Source organism: Piliocolobus tephrosceles, chromosome 3, assembly GCF_002776525.5.
Source record: "Piliocolobus tephrosceles isolate RC106 chromosome 3, ASM277652v3, whole genome shotgun sequence".
In the NCBI taxonomy this organism is placed as follows: domain Eukaryota; kingdom Metazoa; phylum Chordata; class Mammalia; order Primates; family Cercopithecidae; genus Piliocolobus; species Piliocolobus tephrosceles.
In genome coordinates this window covers 126,588,592-126,614,304 of record NC_045436.1, presented here as the reverse complement: position 1 = coordinate 126,614,304, position 25,713 = coordinate 126,588,592, and the positions used below count along the sequence as shown (strand labels likewise).

The following is a 25,713-nucleotide window of genomic DNA, read 5'->3' as shown; positions in this document are numbered from 1 at the left end:
ACTTTCTTAGTTTGCCTTTCTGCCATATCCCAGCTGCCCCACTGGCATGTGATAAGGGTACCCAAGTGTATTTTAATAGTCTAAACCAAATGTAATAAGGACAATTGTTCCATTAACAATACTATTACATTGCAATGAAAAAAATGTTTATAATATTTAATATTTTATTACCATGTTATGTCCCCTATAAGTATCTTTTTCCTTAGAGATTACAGAAATATAGGGGCATTATTGGATTGTAACATTCTACATTGTAAATAGAAAATGTGTTCTATGATTTTTATAGTTTAAAAGAAAAGATAATTTAAACGTTAGAATTGAATACAAGTTCATAGTTCTTAGTTATGGCATTAACATTTTTTGGCATGCAACAAATTTATTTCTCTCTATTTTGTGATGTAATTTTAAAAAGCTTGGCAATACATACATATGCTCTCTGATCCATGCCTTTTCTAATTAAACAATGCAATTCAAATGTATTGCATATGATTCAGAAATGGCTGAAGAGATATCTTATTTTTCAAAACAGTAGCATAATTATATATTGTATCTGTTTTATGAACTCTTGGAAAATATAGAGGAAAATTTACTAGTCATTTTTACCTGTTTCTTTGATACAGAATAAAATTTTCCTTAGTTGAATTTGTCATTTACTCTAACCACAGGATATAGCTTTTGACATTAAGTTTGACAAAGGACAACGATGAAATCACTTTAAGGAAATATATAAACATATTTATAGAGGCTGAATGCACAGTAAAAATAGTTTGGAAATTAAAAGTGTAGAGAGAAAAGGAGACAAACTAGTTTCAAAAACTTTTGGAAATGAACAATGACAGCTATGCCAGAATTCAGGATATTGGACTAGACTAAAAAACAAGAGATCCTGAAAAAGGCCCTCACACGGTTGTCATCATGCAATTCATTTATTTATTATCTTATTACAGAGAGGAGGGAAGAGAGTATTTCAGGCCTGTGTTTTTAGATCATTGCAGGCCGTTTCATAGCAACAAATGTTTTTTGCCAGTATAACCCACAATACCACCCATATACTTTTTCTTCTTTTGCTCTCCAGTTTTACATTTAATGAGTTAGAGATATAAATTGCTTATAAATTTTACTTTCCTCCCCACCTGTTAAAATATACAGACATTATGCAGATAATGCATTGCAATAGGATTTTATATAGTGAATACAGATTCTATGTCACCACTTTTTCTTTCTACAACATCCTTTAAATATCAAGAAGCAAAATTATTCAATGTTATTTGGATTATGTGTTTAATTCAAGAGCTATTCACTGAGTATTTATTATGTGGTTATGCAGGATGTAGTAGTGTGCTTGTTTCTTGTATTCATGTAATTTGATTATTTATGCAGTGAAGGGAAGCTTCTAGAATCAGAATTAAATGATAGGTAATGACTGACCAATCCTTAGTGTTACTAAGCTTTTCAATAACAAATTATGTTGTCTTGCCAGTTTTTGTTATGGGAATATGATATGTGTGCGCTTGTTTCAACTTAAATTATACGACTGTTTTACTTCAGTCTTGAAAATATCAAATAAATGATAAATGAGCTACAGCCAGTCATGACATGGGCAAGATCATAATAATTTTCTCCAAAGCACAACAGCCTAATAAATCTTCATTTTGAGTAACCAGCAATCAACAGAGGCAAGCTTTACTTATTCTACAGCTTATGCCAGTTTCTCTGATATTAAACAGGACCAGAGAATCAAAACCAAAATTTTACTAAATGGCAGTTGAGTTAATAGAGGTTAAAGCTCTTCAAAAAATAAAAATTTCCATTAAAGTGTAAGATAATATTTGAAGAATATAACAGATACCGTTGCCAATACTTTTTTGTCACACAGCCTTCCTTCCTCATTAAATATTTGTTGAAGAGATAAATAAAACTCACAAAGAAGGTAGGATAGTTCCACTCAAAAATAAGATTGTGTATGAGTTTTATATGAAAGAAGACTACATTTCCATAAACGTGCATTTCTGTGTTTTAGAATGTAAAACTCTGTGTGTGTGTGTGTGTGTATTTATCAGGAATATATCTCTATCTAAGTCTATTTCAAGGAACAAAATTAGTTCTGAAAACTTCTTCATAGGCTAGTAGTTGAAAAATACCAACTCTAGTATGACTTTCTGTCCCCAACCTCAGCCTTCATTATAATGGGCCTCAAATCTACAGGTTGGAGACTATCAATTATGCAATTTGTTAAGGTGCTTAGTTATGCTTCTTCTAGTTGTCAGTCTAAACACAGGTTTGTTATTATTCTGGTATAAGCATGAAGTGCATCTCAGATAAGGCTTGAGATGTCTGTATTAGCCTATTTGAGACATATGGTCCAGTAAACCCTGGAGTTACTCAATAAAGATTAATTGAGGATGATGATAAATTATGACAATATAATAGAGTTTTTAAAAACATCCAAGAAATAGAGTTAAAAATAATATTTGTAGAGAGGGAGGGAGGGGGGCAAGAGTTGAAAAATTTACTATTAGGTACTATACTCACTACCTGGGTGATGGGATCAATCGTACCCCAAAGCTCAGCATCACATTATATATCCATGTAACAAACCTGTACATGTACCCCTGATTCTAAAATAAAAGTTGAAATTATTTAAAACATAATAATATTTATTAATTAGTGAGATGAAGGATCTAAAATTTGATAACCTTATTTACAACTTTCTAAGCAGAACTTTTGATATATGCCAGTTTTTCCTTGGTGAGACTGAGGAATATCACTGCTCAATATCACTTTGCAACATGATATTGAGGCTTCAAAAAAGTCGTTGGAGAGAAACGAGTGTGGATTTGACAATAACTGGAGATATGCAAGCTTAGATCAAAGTATAAAGATATCACCCAAATGTAATTATCCCAAACAGTATTTCTCACTTGTTTTTGAAATCTTACTAGAGTTTTACATTTATTTATTGTGCATAATATCTGAGTTCATCTCTTCCACTGAAATTGCTTTAGTTTTACATCACTTGAAATCTGTGATTTTTTGAAGTTTGTGTTGTGAACTATTCTTCCCTGACATTCTCCTCTTTTTTCTTATTGGTCCCTCTTTTCATGTTAGAATGTGGCACATTGTCTTTGGTGAAACTAAATGTTTATAAGATAAGGAGATGCTGCTTGCTGAGTTTGTGAATATGTTAACAATTTTCAAAATTTTTTACTGACTTATATTGGACAATACCTTAAAAATAATTATGGAATTTAATTTGAAATGTATAAACATAACATGTTTGAGGATCTCTATTTTTATAAGTGTATGTTGACTCTGTTAAGAGTTTCAGAAATGACCAGAGCCAGTGGCTCATTATTTTTCTAAACCTTCTAATAACATATTTTCTGAAACACAATATTTTTTCCACAGTAATATCAAATATTACTGAGTGGGAGGGAGAAAAGTTTCTTCAATAAGGATTTCAAATCAATTTATTTAGGATAAGATCATTCCACATTAATGTGTAGTCGCATGATGCGCATTTCTCATAAGACTGACAAGCTACAGGAAATCTTAGGCCTTAGGAAATGAGTTGCCGAGTAGTTCTTCTGAACAAATTCTTTGAAATGCATAGAAAACATAACTATTATGTGAAATAGTGGTATAGACTATAATATGTATAAGTGAGACTAGTCAAACTATTTGAAAGCTTTCTTTGTGTAACTATTGACCTGCCTTTCAAATGGAAATATTTGTGTTCTTATTATGAATATTGCATTTCCTATGTCTGTAATTTGGAATGGTGTGTTTATTTAATCATAGTTTGATTAATTTTTGCCCTTTTTCTCAAAGTTTATAATATATTTTAAAGAATATAATATGATTATTTTTAAACAACTGTATTAGAGAGATGGGTTTATTAAAACATACAATGTTCAATAAAGCAAGTATGAGTGAAATAAATTATTTACTTTCAGTTTGGAAGAGGTGAATAAAAAGTGCTTGGCCAATACCGTACCATTAATCTATTCTCTTTTCTCCTTTCTCTCTTTACTTCTCTCTCTCCAATAGAAGTGGAACAAAAAGGTAATTAAATACCTTTCATAAATTATATACTATTTATAGGCTAAGTTATTTAACAGTTTAACATTTAGTTAAAATAATTTTGTTATTAATTCTTATCTATTTTATGAAAATTTATTTACTACTTCTGCTGCTCAACTTCACTTTAATCTGTATTACTGACAAGTGTCAGTTTCTTTTATCTAAGAAGAGTTTAGTAGTATAAAAGTTTCCACAGTGTATTTTATTCCCCTTTATTTTTGAGTAGTTAGAAATCCAACTCATGGTGATGAATAGTAGTTGCTTTAATTTGTTTTTATTTCTATACTAGACAATTTTTCATGGCTCTGGCATGGTTTACCTATTCCATTAATTTTTAACTATTGGGGGAAAAGGGAAATAGTTTTCCAAACCACCTAAGGTAAATTACTTTAGTCATCATGGATGATTATTAATTTTGGCATAAAGCTTATATACAATTTTGATAACAATGGATACCTATCCTTTATAATTATAGCAAGCATATGAAATTCTTATAATCAATATTATTATGAATTGTATATTGATGATGGCCCTCTGTCCTTGCTATGGAAGATTTTGGTAGTTAGCCTGTTCCCAAACTTCTTATTTCTCTAAAAGTAAAACTTTGGGCATTTTAGTAATGTACTTTTCTTTTCGATAATCTCCAAAATCTACATGAGTTACATCTTAGATTGTTTTCCATTGCATCTATGCTTATAGTTGCTGTTTAAAAGCTAATCACTAATGCCAAAATAATACTACTTTAATCATTGAAAAAGGGTCAAAGTCCAAATTACAGTGATTTTCTAATTTTTTCACCCAGTACACTTCTAATCATTCTAAACATAACAGTAGACTGCATGATTATTTTTCAGTGTATTTGCTTTGCAAATATATTAGAGCAGTGTTTCCCATAGTAGGGTCAGTGGAACTCTATACTCTAAAGAAGCTCCATAATAAAGGTGCCATGATCCAATTAGTGTGTGAAATTTGCTCACCCTTCCCACTTCCACCTTGGAGATTCACGAATGTACCTATGCTATTAGAATCTCTGCTACAGTTATATTTAATATAACATTTCTTAAACACATATGGCTAAGGATCCCTTTTTTCTTTCTGTGTAACATCTAACTATGCCACTTGAAACACGTGATTCAAGGACCATCCTTTGGGAAACATTGCTTTATAGCCATGTTTAAAGCCACTGCAGATGAATCAGCCAGGCTTTCTTACCACCATTCACATGATATGCTACTGAATCATACAAAAATCAAGTGAATCAGATGATTCCTAGCCATTTTCACTCTGAAGTATGAGCAGCAAAATATTATAGCAAGTAATCTTGGGTTTTAATGCTCTTCTCATGTAACAGTAAAAGGTACATGTTTTTAAGTTCCAATACTACTGTATTTAACAGGACATTTTTAACTGATTAAAATCTAGATCTTGGGTTCTTTTCTGTAACCTTTCACCTTTTCTTCTTTCCTTATTCCTTCTTTCCCTTGTTTTTCTTCCTTTCTCTTTTCCTTCCAGTATCCATCCATCACTCATTTTTAATTGTGTGGGTTGCATGCTCTGTGTGTGTTGTAGCAACTTTGAGAGCTTTTTTGCTAAAAGATTCAGTGGCCTGTATTACAGGGCTTTTCTTTTCCTTTATTAAAAAATTACTCTGGGATATTCATCTGTTTCTTAATGATAACTACTGAATGGCTAATTTCATCAGAATGGAAATAATAATTTTTGTTTTGAAATATGTTCTTCAGTGAACTATTAAAAGTATTGTGTATAAACATTTGTATTTCTTATATGTCTATAGAATATGTAGACATATGTCACATCTAATATATATTTCCAAAAATATTGTAGCGTGTTTACAAAGGTAACAATCACAGGAAGGCACAGCTACTCACAAAAAGGCTAGATATTTTTCAGTTATCAAAATCAAAATGATTTTGAAAGGAAGCCAAAATTAATGTGGAAGAATACTTTGTGTTCTTAAAAGAATGCAGCAAAATAAGTGATTGTGGATATCTCCTGTTAGAGTTGCATTCCATTTGGTGAAAAATAAGACTAAATAACAAAATATGAAATTAATGTATTTATTTATTTTAACTATTTCCCTTCCAACAGTTTTTCTTTGTCCTGGACTACTAAAAGGAGTATACCAGAGTGAACATTTGTTTGAGTCTGACCACCAATCTGGGGCGTGGTGCAAAGACCCTCTGCAGGCATCTGACAAGATTTATTATATGCCCTGGACTCCCTACAGAACTGATACCCTGACTGAGTATTCATCCAAGGATGACTTCATTGCTGGAAGACCAACTACAACCTACAAGCTCCCTCATAGGGTGGATGGCACAGGATTTGTAGTGTATGATGGAGCTTTGTTCTTCAACAAAGAACGCACGAGGAACATAGTAAAGTTTGATTTGCGGACTAGGATAAAGAGTGGAGAGGCTATCATAGCAAATGCCAATTACCATGATACCTCCCCTTACCGATGGGGAGGCAAATCTGACATAGACCTGGCAGTAGATGAGAATGGGCTATGGGTAATCTATGCAACAGAACAAAACAACGGTAAAATTGTCATTAGTCAATTGAACCCTTACACCCTACGGATCGAAGGAACATGGGATACTGCATATGATAAAAGGTCAGCTTCCAATGCCTTTATGATTTGTGGAATTCTGTATGTGGTCAAATCTGTATATGAGGATGATGACAATGAGGCCACTGGAAATAAGATTGACTACATTTACAACACTGACCAAAGCAAGGATAGTTTGGTGGATGTACCCTTTCCCAATTCGTACCAGTACATTGCAGCTGTGGATTACAACCCCAGGGACAACCTACTTTATGTATGGAATAACTATCATGTCGTGAAATATTCTTTGGATTTTGGACCGCTGGATAGTAGATCAGGTAAGTTCAACCTTTTATGGTACTCTTTGGGGAAATATTTACAGTTTGTTCTCAGCAAGTTCATTTTATGTTGGTTTTTTGTTTGTTTGTTTTCGTTTTTGTTTTTTTTTTAACTTTTTTTGTGGTCTTCTGGCCTGTGTACCTGAAAATTGTTCTTTGTCTTTGCATCTAAAGAAGGTTGCTGCTGATCACTTTCAGCTGTAAAAATTTATAACTACGAAAAGTAGACTCTCCTTTGTTCTGCTCAACTCCAGTCTTTAGCTCTTCTTCTTTGAAGGGTATTTGTTATTTTCAGCAGGTTAGTTCTTTGTGTAGTGAACTGCACAAAACCATTGCTAAAATAGAATGCCAGCCTGTCTAATTAGTTGTGAAATGCCCACTGAAGTGCTGTCTACTTGGAACATGTCAAAGGGTTAACTTGATACTATGTTTCAGGAGCCCGCACCAATGTATTCACCTCACAGAGAGCATCCTATATGACCTCCCCTTTTGGGAAAGTTGTCAGTTTGAGTGTGCCTGTGTCTGAATGAACTTAATTGGTATATTGAGAAAAATGTTCATAACTGATAAGTACAGGAAAAAATATCTTGATTTTTATAAGACATTGCAATTGTTTATAGTTTTAATTGCAATTCTTTACAAGCACTCTTTTTCCATTAAAAACATACTATTTCTTTTTTTTTTTTTTTTTTTTTATACTTTAAGTTCTAGGGTACATGTGCATAACGTGCAGGTTACATATGTATACATGTGCCATGTTGGTGTGCTGCACCCATCAACTCGTCAGCACCCATCAATTCATCATTTATATCAGGTATAACTCCCCAATGCAATCCCTCCCCCCTCCCCCCTCCCCATGATAGGCCCCAGTGTGTGATGTTCCCCTTCCCGAGTCCAAGTGAGCTCATTGTTCAGTTCCCACCTATGAGTGAGAACATGCGGTGTTTGGTTTTCTCTTCTTGTGATAATTTGCTAAGAATGATGGTTTCCAGCTGCATCCATGTCTCTACAAAGGACGCAAACTCATCCATTTTATGGCTGCATAGTATTCCATGGTGTATATGTGCCACATTTTCTTAATCCAGTCTGTCACTGATGGACATTTGGGTTGATTCCAAGTCTTTGCTATTGTGAATAGTGCCGCAATAAACATACGTGTGCATGTGTCTTTGTAGTAGCATAATTTATAATCCTTTGGGTATATACCCAGTAGTGGGATGGCTGGGTCATATGGTACATCTAGTTCTAGATCCTTGAGGAATCGCCATACTGTTTTCCATAATGGTTGAACTAGTTTACAATCCCACCAACAGTGTAAAAGTGTTCCTATTTCTCCACATCCTCTCCAACACCTATTGTTAAAGACAATCATAAATAGCTTTATTTTTTTTTCATTTTTATGTACTCAACACAATTCTCTTAATTTAAAGGTTAAAATTTTTAGCTAGCATATTAGTCCATTCTCACACTGCTATGAAGACATAAACAAGACTGGATAATTTATAAAAGAGAGAGGTTTCCTTGATTCACAGTTCTGCATGTCTGAGGAAGCATCAAGAAACTTACAATCATAGCAGAAGGTGAGAGAGAAGCAAAGTCATGCCTTACATGGCAGCAGGCAAAAGAGAATGAACAAGCGAAAGGGGAAGATTCCGTTATAAAGCCATCAGATTTCATGAGAACTTACTCACTATCACAAGAACAGCACAGGGAAAACTGTCCCCGTGATTCAATCACCTCCCACCAGGTCCTGCCCTCCACATGTGGGGATATGGGGATTACAATTCAAGATGAGATTTGGGTAGGGATCCAGAGCCAAACCATATCAACTAGACATAATAGTCTTCCCTAAGATAAAGTATAATGGAAAACTAAGATAGGGGTGTCTGAATTTTGACAGTAATATAGCAATTCAAAAATTAAACTATTTTTGCCATTCAGCTTTAAAAATGTATAACTACAAGGAATTGACTTTCCTTTGTTTTGCTCAACTCCAATTTTTAGCCCTCCTTCTTTGAAGAGCATTTGTCATTTTCAGCAGGTTAGTTCTTTATATAGTGACATGCACAAAACCTTTGCTAAAATAAAATGTAATCCTGTTAATATTTCATATTTTCTGCATTATGTTTCGAACTACTCTTTTATTAGCACGACATTCCTCTTAGTCCAGTATATGCATATCTTTTTACTGAACTAGATCCTAAGTTTTTTATAGTCAATGGCCTTGCCTTACCCTTTCTTTTATTGTATTTTTCTCTTACCATTATTTCTGTCTTCTCTGACTCTAGTATAATACATTGCATATATAGAGTAAGGCTCAATCACTCTTGTGGAATGAATGAATGAATGAATGAATGAATGAATGAATGAATGAATGAATGGTTTTTCACTTATTCAGATAGGATGACAAATTAGATAGTATTTTCTCTAATCACGGAGAGGCTTCAGTCAGAGTGACAGCACTTTTTTCCACAATCAGCAATGCTGATATTATGTTGAATTGGCTTTTACGGAAAGAAAAGACTAAATATACAATAACAACAAAAGCAATTTCACCTAAGTCCTCAACAAAATCTCCTAGACCAACTCTATTGTCTGACTCACCACTGTACAGGTAAGGTTTTTTGTTTGTTTTTTAAACCACTGCATTCTACAGTTTAAAATCCGATCAATAATCTATTATCTGGAATATTCTGGGAAGACACTCCTTTCATAGTCATGATATTCTTAAACTAAAATTTATATTTGGTAGTGAAAACTTTGCTATGAATGGTTCTTAGCCTTTTTTGGCTCTTAACTAGAACAGGAAGTGATTTCTAATATTTCAAAGGAATAATAAATAATAACACTTTTTTTTAGTTAATCAGTGAATAAGAGGCAATAACATAATTCAAATTTTATTTATTTAAAAGATCATACCTTATTTTTATTTAGAGTAATAGATAGGTTAAAATTAATTACCATTTCAGGTTCTGATATGATAAACTAAAGCAAGTTCTTAACTCGGTTTTATTAAGTTATCCTTAAAGAATAAGATGATACCATAATCCCATGTGTTTAAAAACTTGCCAAAAATATTTTTAGCATAGACACAATTTTAGCATATAATAAACATATGAATATATATACTCATGCACATATATGACTATATGCTTTTTGTGTGTACTATACATATATGTATACATATATGGTCATATGTGTATTAGTATACATATTCATATGGTTGTTAATGTTTATATATTAATATATTCATGTATCCCCCTCCATATGTATGTACATAGCCCCCTCTATATATATGTACATATCCCCCTCCATATATGTGTACATACATATGAGGGGGTAAGAGAATGAATTATTGTAATTGTGAACATAAGGAAAATTACACCTTCATTTAATTTTTTAAAATGTATTTGTTTGTCTGTTTATAGGAGTTAAAATATGGGCCGTCTCTCCCTCAGGTACTATGCCCATTATTTGTTAAAAGGATGCTATTGAAGGCTGGGCGAGGTGGCTTTCGCCTGTAATCCCACCACTTTGGGAGGGCGAGGTGGGCAGATCACTTGAAGTCAGGAGTTCAAAAACCTAGCCTGACCAACATGGTGAAACTTTGTCTCCACTAAAAATACAAAAAAATTAGCCTGGCAAGCTGGTGGGCGCCTGTAATCCCAGCTCCTAGGGAGGCTGAGGCAAGAGAATCGCTTGAACCTGGGAGGCGGAGGTTGCAGGGAGCGGAGGTTGCTCCACTGCACTCCAGCCTGGGTGACAAAGTGAGATTCCGTCTCAAAAAATAAATAAATAAATAAATAAATAAATAAATAAATAAATAGATGCTATTGAAGTAGCAAACATTAAGAAGTGATAGACTTCAGCTTTTAAAATGAATTCCTAACTTAAGTCGGGAGATTGAATTTTCATTCCTTTTGAACAATGACAGGTAAGACTTTGTCTGTTTTACAAATAGTGAAAGTTCACCCTTTAAATTTGTCAATATAATCATAAAAAAACTATCAATTTTCATGCATGAATGCTCAAATTGAAAAGCTAGTGCTTTAGCATGGACTTATTGCAGTTTAGGGGTGGAAAGAATATGTATAGAAATAATTTTATGCATGATGTGTGCTGATAGGAAAATTTCAATTAACGTTAGTAGAGGCTGTTCTTATTTCACACAAACAGTTTCAGCTGGGTATTTTTCTTTAGTAAGTTACAGTGACTTTTTTTTTTTTTTTCAAAGAAATTGCCTTTAGTGAATTTTTATTGCCAGTTTATTTTGGGTCCTATGTGTCTATGTACAGAAACCCTCAACTTATTACAGATATGTTAGAGTCAAAAACTAATCCTAAATCTGTCAACCCAACGTGTATTTGTCATTACCATCTGTTGGTAGCAGGCTAAGTCTTTTTGCGATGATTTTAACTGTATTCTAATCAACGAAAATTCATTCTTTTGAAGTTTTTATGTAAAGGGGTTTCTATGTTTTATGTCTCCTGTGAAAAGATCTGGTGTTGAAAACTAAAAGGCAAATATACTTCTCTTGGGTATATAAAGATCTTCTGGTGACACTTGGTGATGCTTACACATAGGTAGCATAGGCTTCTGAACATGAGCTTGGGAATCAGAAGGATGTGGTTTTGAATTCTCTCTGTCTCTTGTTTGACTCTGGGCAAGTTGTTCAGTCTTCAATCTTGATTTCCTCAGACTATAAAATGGAAAAAATAACTCCAACCTCACAAGACTATTGTTTTCTTTTAATGAGAAAATATATATAATAGACACAATACAGTAACAACCTAATAGATTTGCACCAACCCTACAAGGACCATTTTTATCCACGTTTTCTAAATGAAGGCCCTTTTAAAGCACTTCAGTTCGTATAACTTATTCCAAAATTGCCCAGATGTTAGCACCAGGCACCCTCTAGATACAAGCATCATTTGTAGTTCGTATTACAAGTTAAACATGATATATTTGTACTCTAAAAATTGTATCTACCCTTCAACCATGAAATCAAATGATTTGTTTTTATAAGGGTCTTTTTTTTTCAGTCTTTTTATCATTCCATTTTTTTTTCTTTTTTTTTTATTACTTCCATAAGTTTTTGAGGAACAGGTGGTATTTGGTTACATGAGTAAGTTTTTTAGTGGTCATTTGTGAGATTTTGGTACACCCATCACCCGAGCAGTATACACTGAACCCAATTTGTAGTCTTTTATCCTTCATCCCCTCCCACACATTCCTCCAAGTCCCCAAAGTCCACTGTATCATTCTTATGCCTTTGCATTCTCATAGCTTAGCTCCCACTTCTGAGAACATATGATGTTTCCCATTCCCGGGTTACTTCACTTAGAATAATAGTCTCCAAGTCCATCCACGTTGCTAAGAATGCCATTAATTCATTCCTTTTTTATGCCTGAGTAGTATTCCATTCTATATATTTATATCACTTTTTTTTAATCCACTCATTGATTGATGGGCATTTGAGCTATTTCCATACTTTTCAATTGCTAATTGTGCTGCTATAAACATATGTGTGCAAGTATCTTTTTTGTGTAATGATCTCTTTTCCTCTGTGTAGGTATCCAGTAGTGGAATTGCAGGGTCAAATGGTAGTTCTACCTTTAGTTCTTTAAGGAATCTCTACACTGTTTTCCATAGTGGCTGTACTAGTTTTTATTCTACAAGGGTCATTTTTAAAGTCTGAAATGGTAACTTTGGAGGAAGAATATGAAAAAAAAAGCTCAACTCCTCAAAGTATTCTAAAAGTGGTTTCAGGAATTATTAATTTCAGTTCCTTACTTTTCCCAACACTCATCCCCCAGACTTTTAATTGTTACATTTTTAAATTTCTCTGCCTTTTGTTGGGCTGCTCAATTGTGTGACATATATGTTTGCATTATTTTTCAGAAGAAATGTCTTGGGAAATGGTATGATCTGTGAAACATCGTTTTCAACAATAGCTATGTTAATAAAGTCAGATAGTTGCATCACTTGCCTTTTAGTCAATTCATTTCAATTGACTTTTTAAACTTGTATTTAAAATGCTTTCAGAGACTGTAAGTGAAGTTTCTCCTAGAAAAAAAAAAAAAAATCATTAATTGGCCAGTTTTTCTTGGCAAAGTTTCGAAGAAGTTTAAAATTCATTTACTATGTTCCCTAAAAACATTACTTTTGGAACATCATCCTGTTGTCACTTATTCTGCATCATATTAAATGTAAAATTGCCAACATTTTTGCCATTTCCCAGCATGAAATTGGTGGAAACATAAATCAGAACTTATTTTGATACTGCTATTTAGCATTCATATAGCAAATATATTTGCAGATAATTTCTTAAAATTTTAAGTAATATAGTTATATTTCACATATTAAGGAAAATACAAATGCAAAGAATATCTAATGTTTTATAAAAAGGTTTTTGGGGAACTAATTAGACTTTGATTCACATTGTAATATCTTGTTGATTTTGTTTTATCAGTTTCTTCTACAAATTCCTTTTTTTGTTTGTTTGTTTGATTGGAGACAGTCTCACTGTGCTGCCCAGGTTGGAGTGCAGTGGCACTACAACCTCCGTTTCCTGGGTTCAAGTGATTCTCAAGCCTCAGCCTCCTGAGTAGCTTGACCTCTCAAAGTGCTGGGATTTCAGGTGTGAGCCACTGTGCCCGGCCCGTCTACAAATTCTTAAAGTGTCTGATAAATAGTTGGTGCTTTTAAAAGACTGTTGAGTGATTAAATGGATAAATGGACTATATTTTTTAAATCTGCTTTTTCAAGATATTAGGTAAATAGGAGTATAGTTTCTAAATGTGATTTACTAAGATTACGTGTATGCTCCTCAGGTAGTCATCTTCACTGTCAGCACATGAATCTATAATCTAAGTTTTATTAAGTCACTCAGTCATCCTCCGCACCCCCACCCTGTACCTCCAGCTTCTCCCCTCTTTCACCCACGTTGTTGTGAGCTTTGGTAATCTAAGGGGCATTTTAACGTGTGATAAAGATAAGTACCAAAGTACATAGATACTTAATGTGTTTTCTTCCAGAAGAAATTAAGGCCAGTGATTTTACAGTGTGGAAGAAAGTAGGCAACTGTTTAAAGAATTCTATATTAAGAACATTTTCTTAAATTGTTTAGTTGACAAATTGTAGGGATTTCTTCAACTTGGAGAAAATGGAAAATATGTTATATTTAGAAATGCATAATAGTTGTATTCTCTTGAAAATATGTTTTGTCTAAAGAACCAGTGATTCAGCTTTGTACACAGGTACCAAAATGATTTTAAGCATTAACACTTGAGTACAAAGTACATGTGAAAGCACTTCCTCTGTTTTTTCTGGGCAGAGCACCAGATACGGAACTATCAAATCTAGAATTTTTTTCAAATATACTTTCAACCGAGTCTATTTTCTAGCTTATAAAATACAATATAAAAGTATACCTTTATTATAACCTTTAATTGGTTATTTTTTGTAAGATGTACATTTAAAATGTTCAAGTCATACTTAGCTGTTTCACAGATTATTTGAGTGATTCTCACATGGGCATCATAACTCTAAAACCATATACTGTATTCTGATACAACTGGTAGGAGGGAGTCAGATAGTTGCATCACTTGCCTTTAGCTATGATTAGTGGCTGGTTTTGACTGACTTTCACCCTTAACTGTTCTCTCTCCCAAACCACCTTCTGCTGAATTGATTGTTCATTAATAAAGAGGAGTTAGATGAGAAGTATTTTCTTTGACTCTTACAGTTTGTTTCTAAGCTGTCCATCAAACAGTCTAATTTTCCTTGTTAAATATTCAAATGTTTTTCAGTATTTCCTACTGAAGGAGGAGGGGGAAGTATGTTCAAATTGGTAATAACAGGCAGAGAAGCTGAGTTTCAAAAATTTCCTAAAATTAGTATGTCTAACAGATCTAAAAATCTACTGGCTGAGATTTAGTGAAAAACACATCCAGCAATAAGTACTAACAATAGAATGATAAAGAGATGTAGCTACTGTCTTGTTACCTGCTGTTCTCCTTCCCAAACACAATCCACATTTTCTTGAAAGACATTTGAGATTATGTAAATATAACCATTCTTATGTACGCTAAAGATAGTAGACTCTAAACCAACAAAAAGCCTACACATAACAATTTAACAATGAGGATATGGTGCACCTTCTGTCCTTATAATATGCAAATTAAGTACATTTGTGTCTCCAGTAAAAGCTGTGGCTGTGTAGTGATGAATAAGAACTTTAAACACACATGACACCTCGTTAAAATGTAATTTTCACATCATATATCTGAGCGCTTTACTATGACAGCTGAGTAATGTGAGTGCTGGGCAGAGAATCCTGAACATTTTGAAACTGTCACGTGTTTAATAGGTAGCTGAATCTGTTTCCTGAATGGTTTAGTTAAATATGGTGCACCCTAGTCAGAAAATAGAGCCTAAAATAGTAGGATCTTAAATCAAACTTGTCCTCAGCCTATGTGTATGATTCCTTCACAGTTCCACTTGAGATTCCACATTGTCTCTAAAGTTTAATTTACATCTATCTTAGTAGCTGAGTGAACTTTACAAAAAGGAGAAAATAGTCAGCAACTTGTTGCTAATTTCAGCCCTATCTGTATTTTTATGCATCAGCTGTTTTCTCTGTGTGCAGAGGAGCCCCTTCTTTTTCTTTCCAGTGCTGCTGCTTTGCTTGCAGTGACAGCTGCTGCCTGAAGGACATTGCTGCTGCTGATTTTTCAGGGAGCACAGCCAAAGCTTGCGAAATTTGCAAGAGCTATTCCATTGCCACTTCACAACAGCTGAATTTTCTCTTAACACTTTTTAAAAAACCTTTCCTGTATTTTTCTTTCTTCATAATTGAGGGTAAAACTTCCCAGAATGGCATCTGCCTTTCAGGCTCTGAGTAAAAGAATCACAGTCCTGTACAAAGCAAAGCTGAACTTAGCTATACAGGTGAACCTAGTGTTTGTTAGTCATCTGACTAGGTGACCTTCCAAATGGATGAGAGAAGAGACAAGGAATAAAAAGGTTCACAAATGCTCTAACATTAGTTGTTTCTACAGAGTGATGTCCCCGATAAATGTATAATTATTAGACATGTAATCAAAATCATTTCTACATGTATTTTACAGTAATAAAGAAAGATGACTTATTTGTGAATAAGCTTCCCGCTCACACCAGCTGTCCTTTCTGTAGCCATTTCACTGCTCATTAGCATGTCCAGTAGAGGGCAGGCAGGTGGAACTGGAATAGTGTTGCTGCTCTTTATTGGCACATCTTGTAAGGGTTGGTAACAGTGCCAAAAGTAATGATTACCTAGGGGTTCCACCTTAGAGTCCTATGCTTCTCTACCCATCTTAGCACAGATAAGTGAGAGTTGACTCTGTTACATAATAGCTGTTACAATAGCCAAGTCAGACATCTGCTTCACTACTCTGTTTTTAAAATTATCATTATTATTATTATTCTTATTTTATTGTTTTGAAACATAGTCTCACTCTGTCGCCGAGGCTGGAGTGCAGTGTCGCGACCTCGGCTCACCACAAGCTCTGCCTCCCAGGTTCACACCATTCTCCTGCCTCAACCTCCCGAGTAGCTGCGACTAAAGACCCGGCGGCTGGCTAACTTTTTGTATTTTTAGTAGAGACGAGGTTTCACCGTGTTAGCCAGGATGGTCTCGATCTCCTGACCTCGTGATCCACCCACTTCGGCCTCCCAAAGTGCTGGGATTATAGGCGTGAGCCACCACGCCGGGTCTGTTTTTTGCATTTTTAAGTAGTGGTCAAATACCTTGGACTAGGCTTAACAGGCAATAGTATGAGTTTTTAAGCACAAAGGTATTTCCTTCTTAATAACTACTTTACCACTAGAAAGCTAAATTCTCGGATAATAATGATTAATGACAAAATAATTTGGGATACGTAAATGACAGGTAAAATCTACTTTACTATATAATTTTACAAGATGAGGTATGTAAACTGATGTCCCTGAAAACAATTGGAGAATACTTCATCTTATTTACTTAAAAAGAATTCTGGCTGCTTTTCATTATGCCTTTCAATAGTACAAATCAATGGCCAAACTTTTTGCATCTATTTATACTAGCGAAGATACAAATTAAAATTAGCCAGTGCTTTCTATATAAAATGCCTTGTGACTGCAATATTTTAGCCTTAAAACTTATTTTTTTTTCTCAATAATGTTAGAAAAAACAATTCTCCAAAACACATACAGGTGTAAGTGAAGAGTAAGGTATTTGTTGACATTAAGATTTATCTGAAAATTATCTCTAATGCTAATTTTTTTGTTAAGTGAGAAATGTCTTTGAAGAAACTTTTGCCTTTCAAAACAAGATAATACTACTATATTTAGAAACACACTACTCATTAAAAATATAAAATAGATTATTTTTAAAACATGGCAAAAAAAAAAAAAAAACATGGCAAACCTTTCAATATCTACAATAATTTGACTGTTAGCATGCATATTTAAATAGTAAATGAAAATTTAGACTTCTGTGTTTTATAAGAAGCCCGCTGAGGGCCATGGGTAGTTTGTGGTGAAGTAGTTTAAAGTGGAATGGAAAGAATTAAGAAAAAGACAAAAATGAAAAATGGAATTCATGCACAAAGTCAGATCTGCTGTGAGATGTAGAAGCAGGAGTTGAAATTGGGTTTACGTCAGAAGATGGATGATTCATTGATTGATTCTTTTTTCTTTCTTTCTTCCCTTCAGTCAGGAACTATGTCTTTAGGTAGAACTGAACGGTGCCACTATTCTATGTTCTGTGGTTGTTACAACAAAGAACAAGGCAAGCACTGGCCCTGTCGTCATGAACTTAGAGTCTATTAAAAACAAATTGAGAAGAAAGAGAAAAGGGGATGGTAAAAAAAAAAAAAAAAAGAAAAAGAAAAAAGTGTTTTTTAAGTGTTTACTGACCATTTACAAAGATTATCAGTTTTAAATCTAACAATAATCGTTCAAAGACAGCATTATACTCATTACCAGATGAAGAAATTGAGCATCAGAGAGTTTTAATAATTAAAATGTCACATACATAGTCCAGAGATACATTTAGAATCCTCGTCTGCCTGACTTTCTGCTTTGTCACGTTGCCTCCATCAGGGATTTAGAAGAATACAGGTGCCACAACTAAGAAACAAGGGGAAAAGCAGGAAGGCAGTGGACATATATTAGAACCGAAGTCAAAGCAGATAAGCTAAAGGAGCAAATAAATGCAAGGCAACAAGGACATGTCAATCTTGAAGTGGAATCGGGACAAGCAAACAGTAACCAATGTTGTAGAGCAGGATTCCTCCGTAGCGGTCCGTGGGCTTTTAAAAGGAGTAGGGCCATACAGCAGAAGTTGAGCTGCAGATGTTGAGCGGTAGGTGAGCCAGCATTACCGCCTGAGCTCCGCCTCCTGTCAGATCAACAGTGGCATTCGATTCTCATAGGAGTGAGAACCCTATAATGAACTATATATGCAAAGAATCTAGATTATGTGTTCCTTAATGATAATCTAATGCCTGATGATCTGAGATGAAACAGTTTCATCTCGAAACCTTCCCCCCAAATTCCTGAGTTAAGAATTTGCTTTAGTTTTTCAAATCAGAGCCTGAAATGGTAATTAGTTTTAACCTATTATTCTAAATGAAAATAAGGTATGACTTTTAAATAAATAACATCTGAAATATGTTATTGCCCCTTATTCACTGATTAACTAAAAACTATAAGTTATTATTTATTATTTCTTTTGCGATTACATATTTAACCCTTGAACACTGTTAGGTACAGAGAAGGGAACTAAGACTCAGAGATATAAAGTCTCCTGCCCAGAGGAACCCATTTTGTAAGTGTAGATTTGGGCCCAACTCTGAATTGTAAAGCTGAAATACTTTGTATTTTCAGTAGAAAAAAGTATATAATGCACACAAGCATACAGAAGATAGTGATATAGTAGTGTGTGGATTGTGGTGTAGTGGTGTGTGGATCGTTGTATGTATGTGTATGCATTAGCTTAGACAAATTTGAAGAAACAAAGATTTAAGTATTGGAGGATTACAAAGATGAGTTAGAAACTTTTGCAGAGATTCTGAACAAATTGAAAGACTAGAGATTTGGAGACTGAATATTTATTAGATTTAACTCTAGCATACATTATTTGCATGTTCTTAATTTCGCTGTAAACCAGACATTCAGATGTATTGCTAACAACACTCTCATGCTTGTAATCTATGGGCAGGATTGACAAAATGGTGAAAAGGTGAAGAGTAGAATGAAGAAAAGAAAATAGAAATAAAAGGGAAATACACATTTTTTTCTTTGAAAATAAATGAACAAGTAATGGATGGTTTCACTTTCTTCAAAAGAAAGTGATGAAAGAACATGCATTTTTTTGTTTTTTTTTTTTAAAGGTTATTTCCCAGGATTGATTTAACTAACCTTGAGTAGTTAACAATATGATTAAGGACAAAGTGAGGAGTGTTTATATACTGCTGGTTGGAGTATAAAATGTTAAAACCACTCGGAGAGCAATTTGTCCATACTTACCTAGGGAAAAAAAGTATTTTGTTCCTCCTCTTATAGGTTCTCAGCTTGGACTCTGTAACCAAAAACAGATTAACAAGAGAAAAGAATAGAAATTGTTGCTTTTATTTAATATAAGTTTTTTTTATAACATAGGAGGCTTCCTAAGGAAATAAAGACCTCCAAAGTGATTAAACTTCAGTGTTTTTGTAATAGGCTTGGAAAGCTTATTATATTGCCTATTATTAGCCTGGAAAGCCTATTATATCACCTATTATTATATTGCCTAATAAGCCTATTATTATGAAAAACCATGCAAAAATGTGATAGGACAAAGGGGGATGAGTTAAAAGCAGTAGACTGGAGAAATGTTGGCAAGTCCTGTTCATTCGTTCCTTCATCCTCACAGATAAGAATGCTCCTTTCCTCTGAGTATTTGGAAAGTACTTCTTATAGGATGGTCTTATGTTCTGCTTCAGGGGACTGTCAGAGACATCTTCCTGTAATAGTTATTTCTCTTCAGCTTATAATATTCAGTATGCTGGCTGGGCACAGAGGCTCACAACCTGTAATCCCAGCACTTTGGGAGGCTGAGGTAGGTGGATTGCTTGAGCCCAGGAGTTCAAGACTAGCCTGGACAACATGGTGAGACACCGTTTCTACAAAAAAAAGCAAAAATTAGCAGGGCATGCTGGCATTCACCTGTAGTCCTAGCTACTCAGGAGACTGAGGTAGGAGGATCACTTGAGCCTAGGAGACTGAGGTTGCAGTGAGCCAAGATTGCTGTACTGCACTCCAGCCTGGGTGACCGAGCAAGATCCTGTATCAAAAATATAGATGTATTCAATATGCAAAGGTGCCCTATTTGGGGGTATTGTGTACTAAATCTGTTATTCTTCCAACTGGAACTTCCCACAGGAAGTTTTACAGTCCAAAAACTGAGTGGGTAGATTGTCCTGTATCCCAACGAACAAGTCTCTCAGTCCTAGGAAGAGGATAGTTCAGTTAAATAATTGTATCTCATTTCGGGAGACACCATAAAGGTAGAAATAGGGTGCTTCCCTCCCCGAACTCCTCTAGATGGTATGAACAATCAAGCATTTGATAAGGTACATTTCTATAAAAAAAAAAAAAAAAATGAAAAAGATAGCTAGTTAGAACAAACTATAAACCCTGTTATTGATTTCAGAAAGCAGTCACTCAAGATTTCAGGACATTTGGCTCAAAGTGTCTTTAGATGATAGCATGAAAATGGAAGTAGTCATTCAATAAATTTCCTGGCTTGTAGTTTGAATACCTCTGGTGATGAAAGTGTTACAGTTACTTCTCAGAGCAAAATATGGAATTTTCCAGTCTCAACGTCCAGGGCTTCTTTAGATGTTCCTAACAAAGACCTGAGCAGTAAGGTTTTAACCCTCAGTGGTACCAACTTAAGAGGGTGAGAGAAAAACTGGAAACATTAATTTGAAGAGTTATAATCAGGTATTGGAGGATGCTAGAATTGAGCATGATCTAGTCTACTTTACAGAGACGTAACAAAGCTTCAAAGACAGAGAACAGGATTAGATTCTATGTTTGAAATAATAATGGAGTAATTTTATTCTCTATAGTTATTTCCAATTCTAACAAAGTAAGACTAATTTGATAGCAAAATAAGTCCAACCCCATTAAACTTCTCCTGCTTATTTACATTAGTGCAGCAACAATGTACTTGACCACATAGGTCTTTTTTTTGAATTTGTTTCCCTGGAACTAATGATAAGGAATCTCAGATTAGACTTTTAAAAGTGCCTGGAGTCACGGGACTCGCCATTAGTTTTTGCCTGTGGCAAATAGATTTTGGTGAATTCCACTCTTCCCAAGGTACTTAATGTATTTTGAGGTTCCTGGACCTGCTGGGAAGTGACCTTCCTTACGTGTAAGGCTGAGAATTCTGTAAGCCAGGTCCAAGGCCAGTTTTTCCAAGGGTCTTTGTAATCATTGGCCCCTTGAAATCAAATTTAGTTCCTTAAAATTTTCTAGTCATATCTGATTCTATACATATTATTCTCAAATATGACCTTCCAGTCAAAGGCTTAGCAATATAATCAACGTTTCTAGTTATTTTCTGTTATAAGAAGTACATATTCTTATTGAACTTATGCATATATTTATATTGCCTTGAAAATAAGAATAATCAAAATAGTTTCCAAATTCTGGAGAGATCAGGTAGAGAGAACAAATAAATATTTTGTTTTTCTTTATAGTTTGCCAGATTGTTATAAGGTACAGATAGCTTGAGAGAAAAAGAGAAAAACTTTAATTTGAAAAACAATATATTAAAGAACCAGCAATGTCTCAATCAAAAAAGTAATTTAAAAATTATAATATTCCTTACCAGTTCATTTAGTTCCATGTAATTAATTCTTGTTATGTTTGATTGTAACCACCCAATGGGGTTCACCTTGCCCACTGCCTAGACAGAGCTATATATTGAGACAGGGAAATTGCAATAGAGAAAGAATAATTCACACAGACCCAGCTGTGTGGGAGACCAAAGTTTTATTATTACTCAAATCAGTATCCCCAAGCATTTGAGTATCAGAGTTTCTAAGGACGACTCGGTGGGGGGAAGCCAGAGAGCCAGGAGTGCTAATTGGTTAGGTAGGAGATGAAATCGTAGGGAATTGAAGCTGTCCTTTTGTGCTGAGTCAGTTCCTGGGTGGGGACCACAAGATCAAATGAGCCAGTTTATCAATCTGGGTGGTGCCAGGTGGTCCATCAAGTGAAGGTTTGCAAAAACATCTCAAGCACTGATCTTAGGAGTAGTTTAGGGATGGTCAGAATCTTGTAGCCTCCAGCTCCATGACTCCTAAACCATAATTTCTAAACTTGTGGCTAATTTGTTAGTCCTACAAAGGTAATCTAGTCTCCAGGCAAGAATGAAGTTTGTTTTGGAAAAGGGCTGTTATCATCTTTGTTTTAAATTATAAACTAAGTTCCTCCCAAAGTTACTTTAGCCTACACCCAGGAAGAAACAAGGACAGTGGAGGTTAGAAGCAAGATGGAGTTGGTTACGTCAGGTCAGTTATAATTTTGCATCATCTTGGGTTAGTTTTTATGACTCAATCAGATTTTTAAACTAGAGTTCTGGAAATTTTTACCCAGTCAAAGCGTATGATCTTATTATTGTCAGAGGCCAGGCATGGGTGGCTCATGCCCTTAACCCCAGCACTTTAGGAGCCAGACACAGGAGATTTGCTTGAAGCAAGGAGTTCAATACCAGCCTCTGCTTTGTTGCAAGATCCCATCTCTACAAAAAAATTTAAAATTTAGCCAGGCATGGTGGCACACATTTATAGTCCTGCCACATTGAAAGACTGAGATAGAAGGATTGCTTGAAGCCAGAAGTTCGATACCAGCCTAGGCAACAAAGTGAGACTCCATCTTTACAAAAAAAAAAAAAAAAAAAGAATTTAATTAGCTGGGTGTGGTGGCACATACCTATAGTGTCCTAAATTCTCAGGAGGCTGAGCTCAGAGGAGTGTTTGTGCCCAGGAGCTGGAGGCTGCAGTGAGCTATGATCACACCACTACACTCCAGCCTGAGCAACAGAGTGAGACTCTGTCTCTAATAAATAAATAAATAGATAAATAAACAAACATAAAATTATCAGAAACTTGTACTTCAGAGTATTTATTAGAGTATGTTTCATGAATTTCTTTGAAGATAGAGCAGTTTTGGCCTGCTGCTAATTGTGAACATTTTCAGAGAAGAATCTGAATAAAACAATAATTGTCTGTAAATGACAAAAGACTTAAAATGGTCATGGTTAAAGATCTGATAGGAGCTTATTATAATGTGTCATATAACGTTCTAAGATAACTGAATTATGATTGATTCATATAGACAGAAAGAACATTGACAAATTTCTAGGAATTTCATAAAATTTTTGAAACATTTATATTAAAAATGTATATCCATACAAATACAACTTGAAGAAGGTTAAGCATTACTTTTTATTTGACAACGCTTCTATGTAATTCAGTATCTCAAATAAATCTAATGAGTTTAACATCTCTCTCTTTACAAAATGAGAGAACATATTATTTAAGATTTTCCAGAGGTATTCTGGGAAATCACAAAGTTAGATTTGATGTCAAAAAGACTATTTAAATTTGATATTGAGTTGCTTGTCAGAAATGCGAAAAGTTTTGAACATTTCATTAAGTAGGCTCAGTACTATGCAATAATATTTATTTATTTAACTAGTGAAACAATAAAATATTTCAAAGGCAAATACCATAAGTTGTATAGCTGTGAAAAAATTTTAGCTCTTCTAATGTTGAGAAAACTTGGTTTTCCTAAGCAAAGATCTGATAAATACAACATGAAGCACAGGAAATTATTTTGCTAAGATACAAAATCTTTGTTTCCTAAGCAGATTACTTAAAAGATAAGGAGAAATCTCTTATTTTTTAATAAGACCAGACCAATAATCCAAGAAAACTGTCATTCTGGTTTTGCATTGGTTTGCTTTTAAAGTTGTCTCATTTTTTTAACTTAGAAATAAATTCATTCTCTTTTAGCAGCTGACTACACGTAAAATTATTTTTCCACAAACCCTCTACATATTTTTTAAAATCCATTGAGTTTTGGTCCTACTCTTTTCCTTTTTATCATTCTGGAACAACCAGTCATTCTACCTTAGGACAAAATTACTCTTTTTTCCCCCTTAAAAAAATATATCCTTCATACCGCATTTCTCTTTTTAAATCAAAAACACATCCTACTTTTCTTGCACACTTTGCATAGTTTTTTTCTTTACTCTCTTTATTCATAGTAGTTTCATGTATGTAAATTCAGTATAACTTTTAATCATGAGTAACATTTCCTCTTTTTGTTTTGAGACAGAGTCTCCCTCTGTCACCCAGGCGGGAGTGCAGTTGTGTGATCTCGGCTCACTGCAAACTCCACTTACCGGGCTTGTGATTCTCCTGCCTCAGCCTCCCGAGTAGCTGGGAACTACAGGCACGTGCCACCACACCCTGCTATTTTTTTTTTTTTTTTTCACCGTGTTAGCTAGGACGGTCTCCATCTCCTGACCTCGTGATCCGCCTGCCTTGGCCCCACAAAGTGATCAACATTTCTTTTACAGAGAAAACTAGGAAGTAGACAATTGTGAATTTCCTGTCATATGCCAGTATTCTGCAACTGATTGGCACATTTACGAATACACTATCTTGTGTTTTATAGGTATATACTATTTCCTCATGGTATAGTTTCTCATTTGTATTAACATACTCACATATATTTCGTTTCTTTATGGCATATAAAAACAAGATGCCAAAAATACATAGATTTAACTTATGTTCAGTAATGAATGTTTCAGCATTTTATCCTATTTGGAAATTTTGAACACATACACACTATATATATATATATATACACACACACATATACACACATATGTAGACTATGTATATATAGTGTATATACATATATACATATGTATGTATAATTTAACGTAATTCTAAGGTTTCAAGTTACCATAAACATTTTTGAAACTGTTTTTAGGCAGACATATTATAATACCAAACAAAGCTAACCAACATTTAACTTATTTCCCTCTTAACTATTTTTAACCTTATTTGACTACTAAATCCAGTAGAATAAAAATGTATGTTCATATTATACATAATGCTGATAACTTAGAATACATAGCTATTTTTATGAAACCAACCATGTTAAACTAATCTTTTATATCAACAATTTATCCAAGTCATGTGAACATGAAAGCATTTAGGTTAGTTTCTATATTTCCTGGGGTTTTAGGAATATTTATTTTATGTAAGTGTTCATTTATCTCTAAGCCAATTTGAATAAACCATTATAGAATTTTATAAATTAATTTGGTAACACTATTCAGAAGTAGAAAACTATCATGTATATATTACATATACATATACAAGTAATCCTAAGTATACATAGCCATACAGACAGCTGCAAACAGAGATCTTAGAGTTTTGTTCTAAAATTTTAGTCATGATTCAGTAAACGTATTAGTAAAAACTCACAGGTTTATCTCCACTTTACATTTGTATCCAAATTGTATTTCTGGCAAATGGGACAAGTTAGGGTTACCTGTTGACTTATTTTTATAGAGGAGGCTTTTAAGATTTTTGTTTATTGTTATTAAGTAATTTTCTG

At 34.1% G+C, this 25,713-nt stretch overlaps 1 protein-coding gene across 7 annotated transcripts in view; it reads left to right on the top strand.

Moving 5' to 3' along the window:
• The window catches only part of ADGRL3 (adhesion G protein-coupled receptor L3), a 902,055-nt gene that overhangs the window by 553,760 nt on the left and 322,582 nt on the right, over window positions 1-25,713 (top strand). For 6 of the 7 annotated variants that reach the window (XM_031935342.1, XM_031935341.1, XM_026447685.2 and 3 more), the window contains 2 exons: window positions 4,051-4,065; window positions 6,193-6,993. In XM_031935342.1, coding sequence (XP_031791202.1) covers window positions 4,051-4,065; window positions 6,193-6,993 — 816 coding nt within the window. The remainder of the gene's footprint in view (window positions 1-4,050; window positions 4,066-6,192; window positions 6,994-25,713) is intronic. The other variant, XM_031935344.1, reaches the window with a different exon arrangement.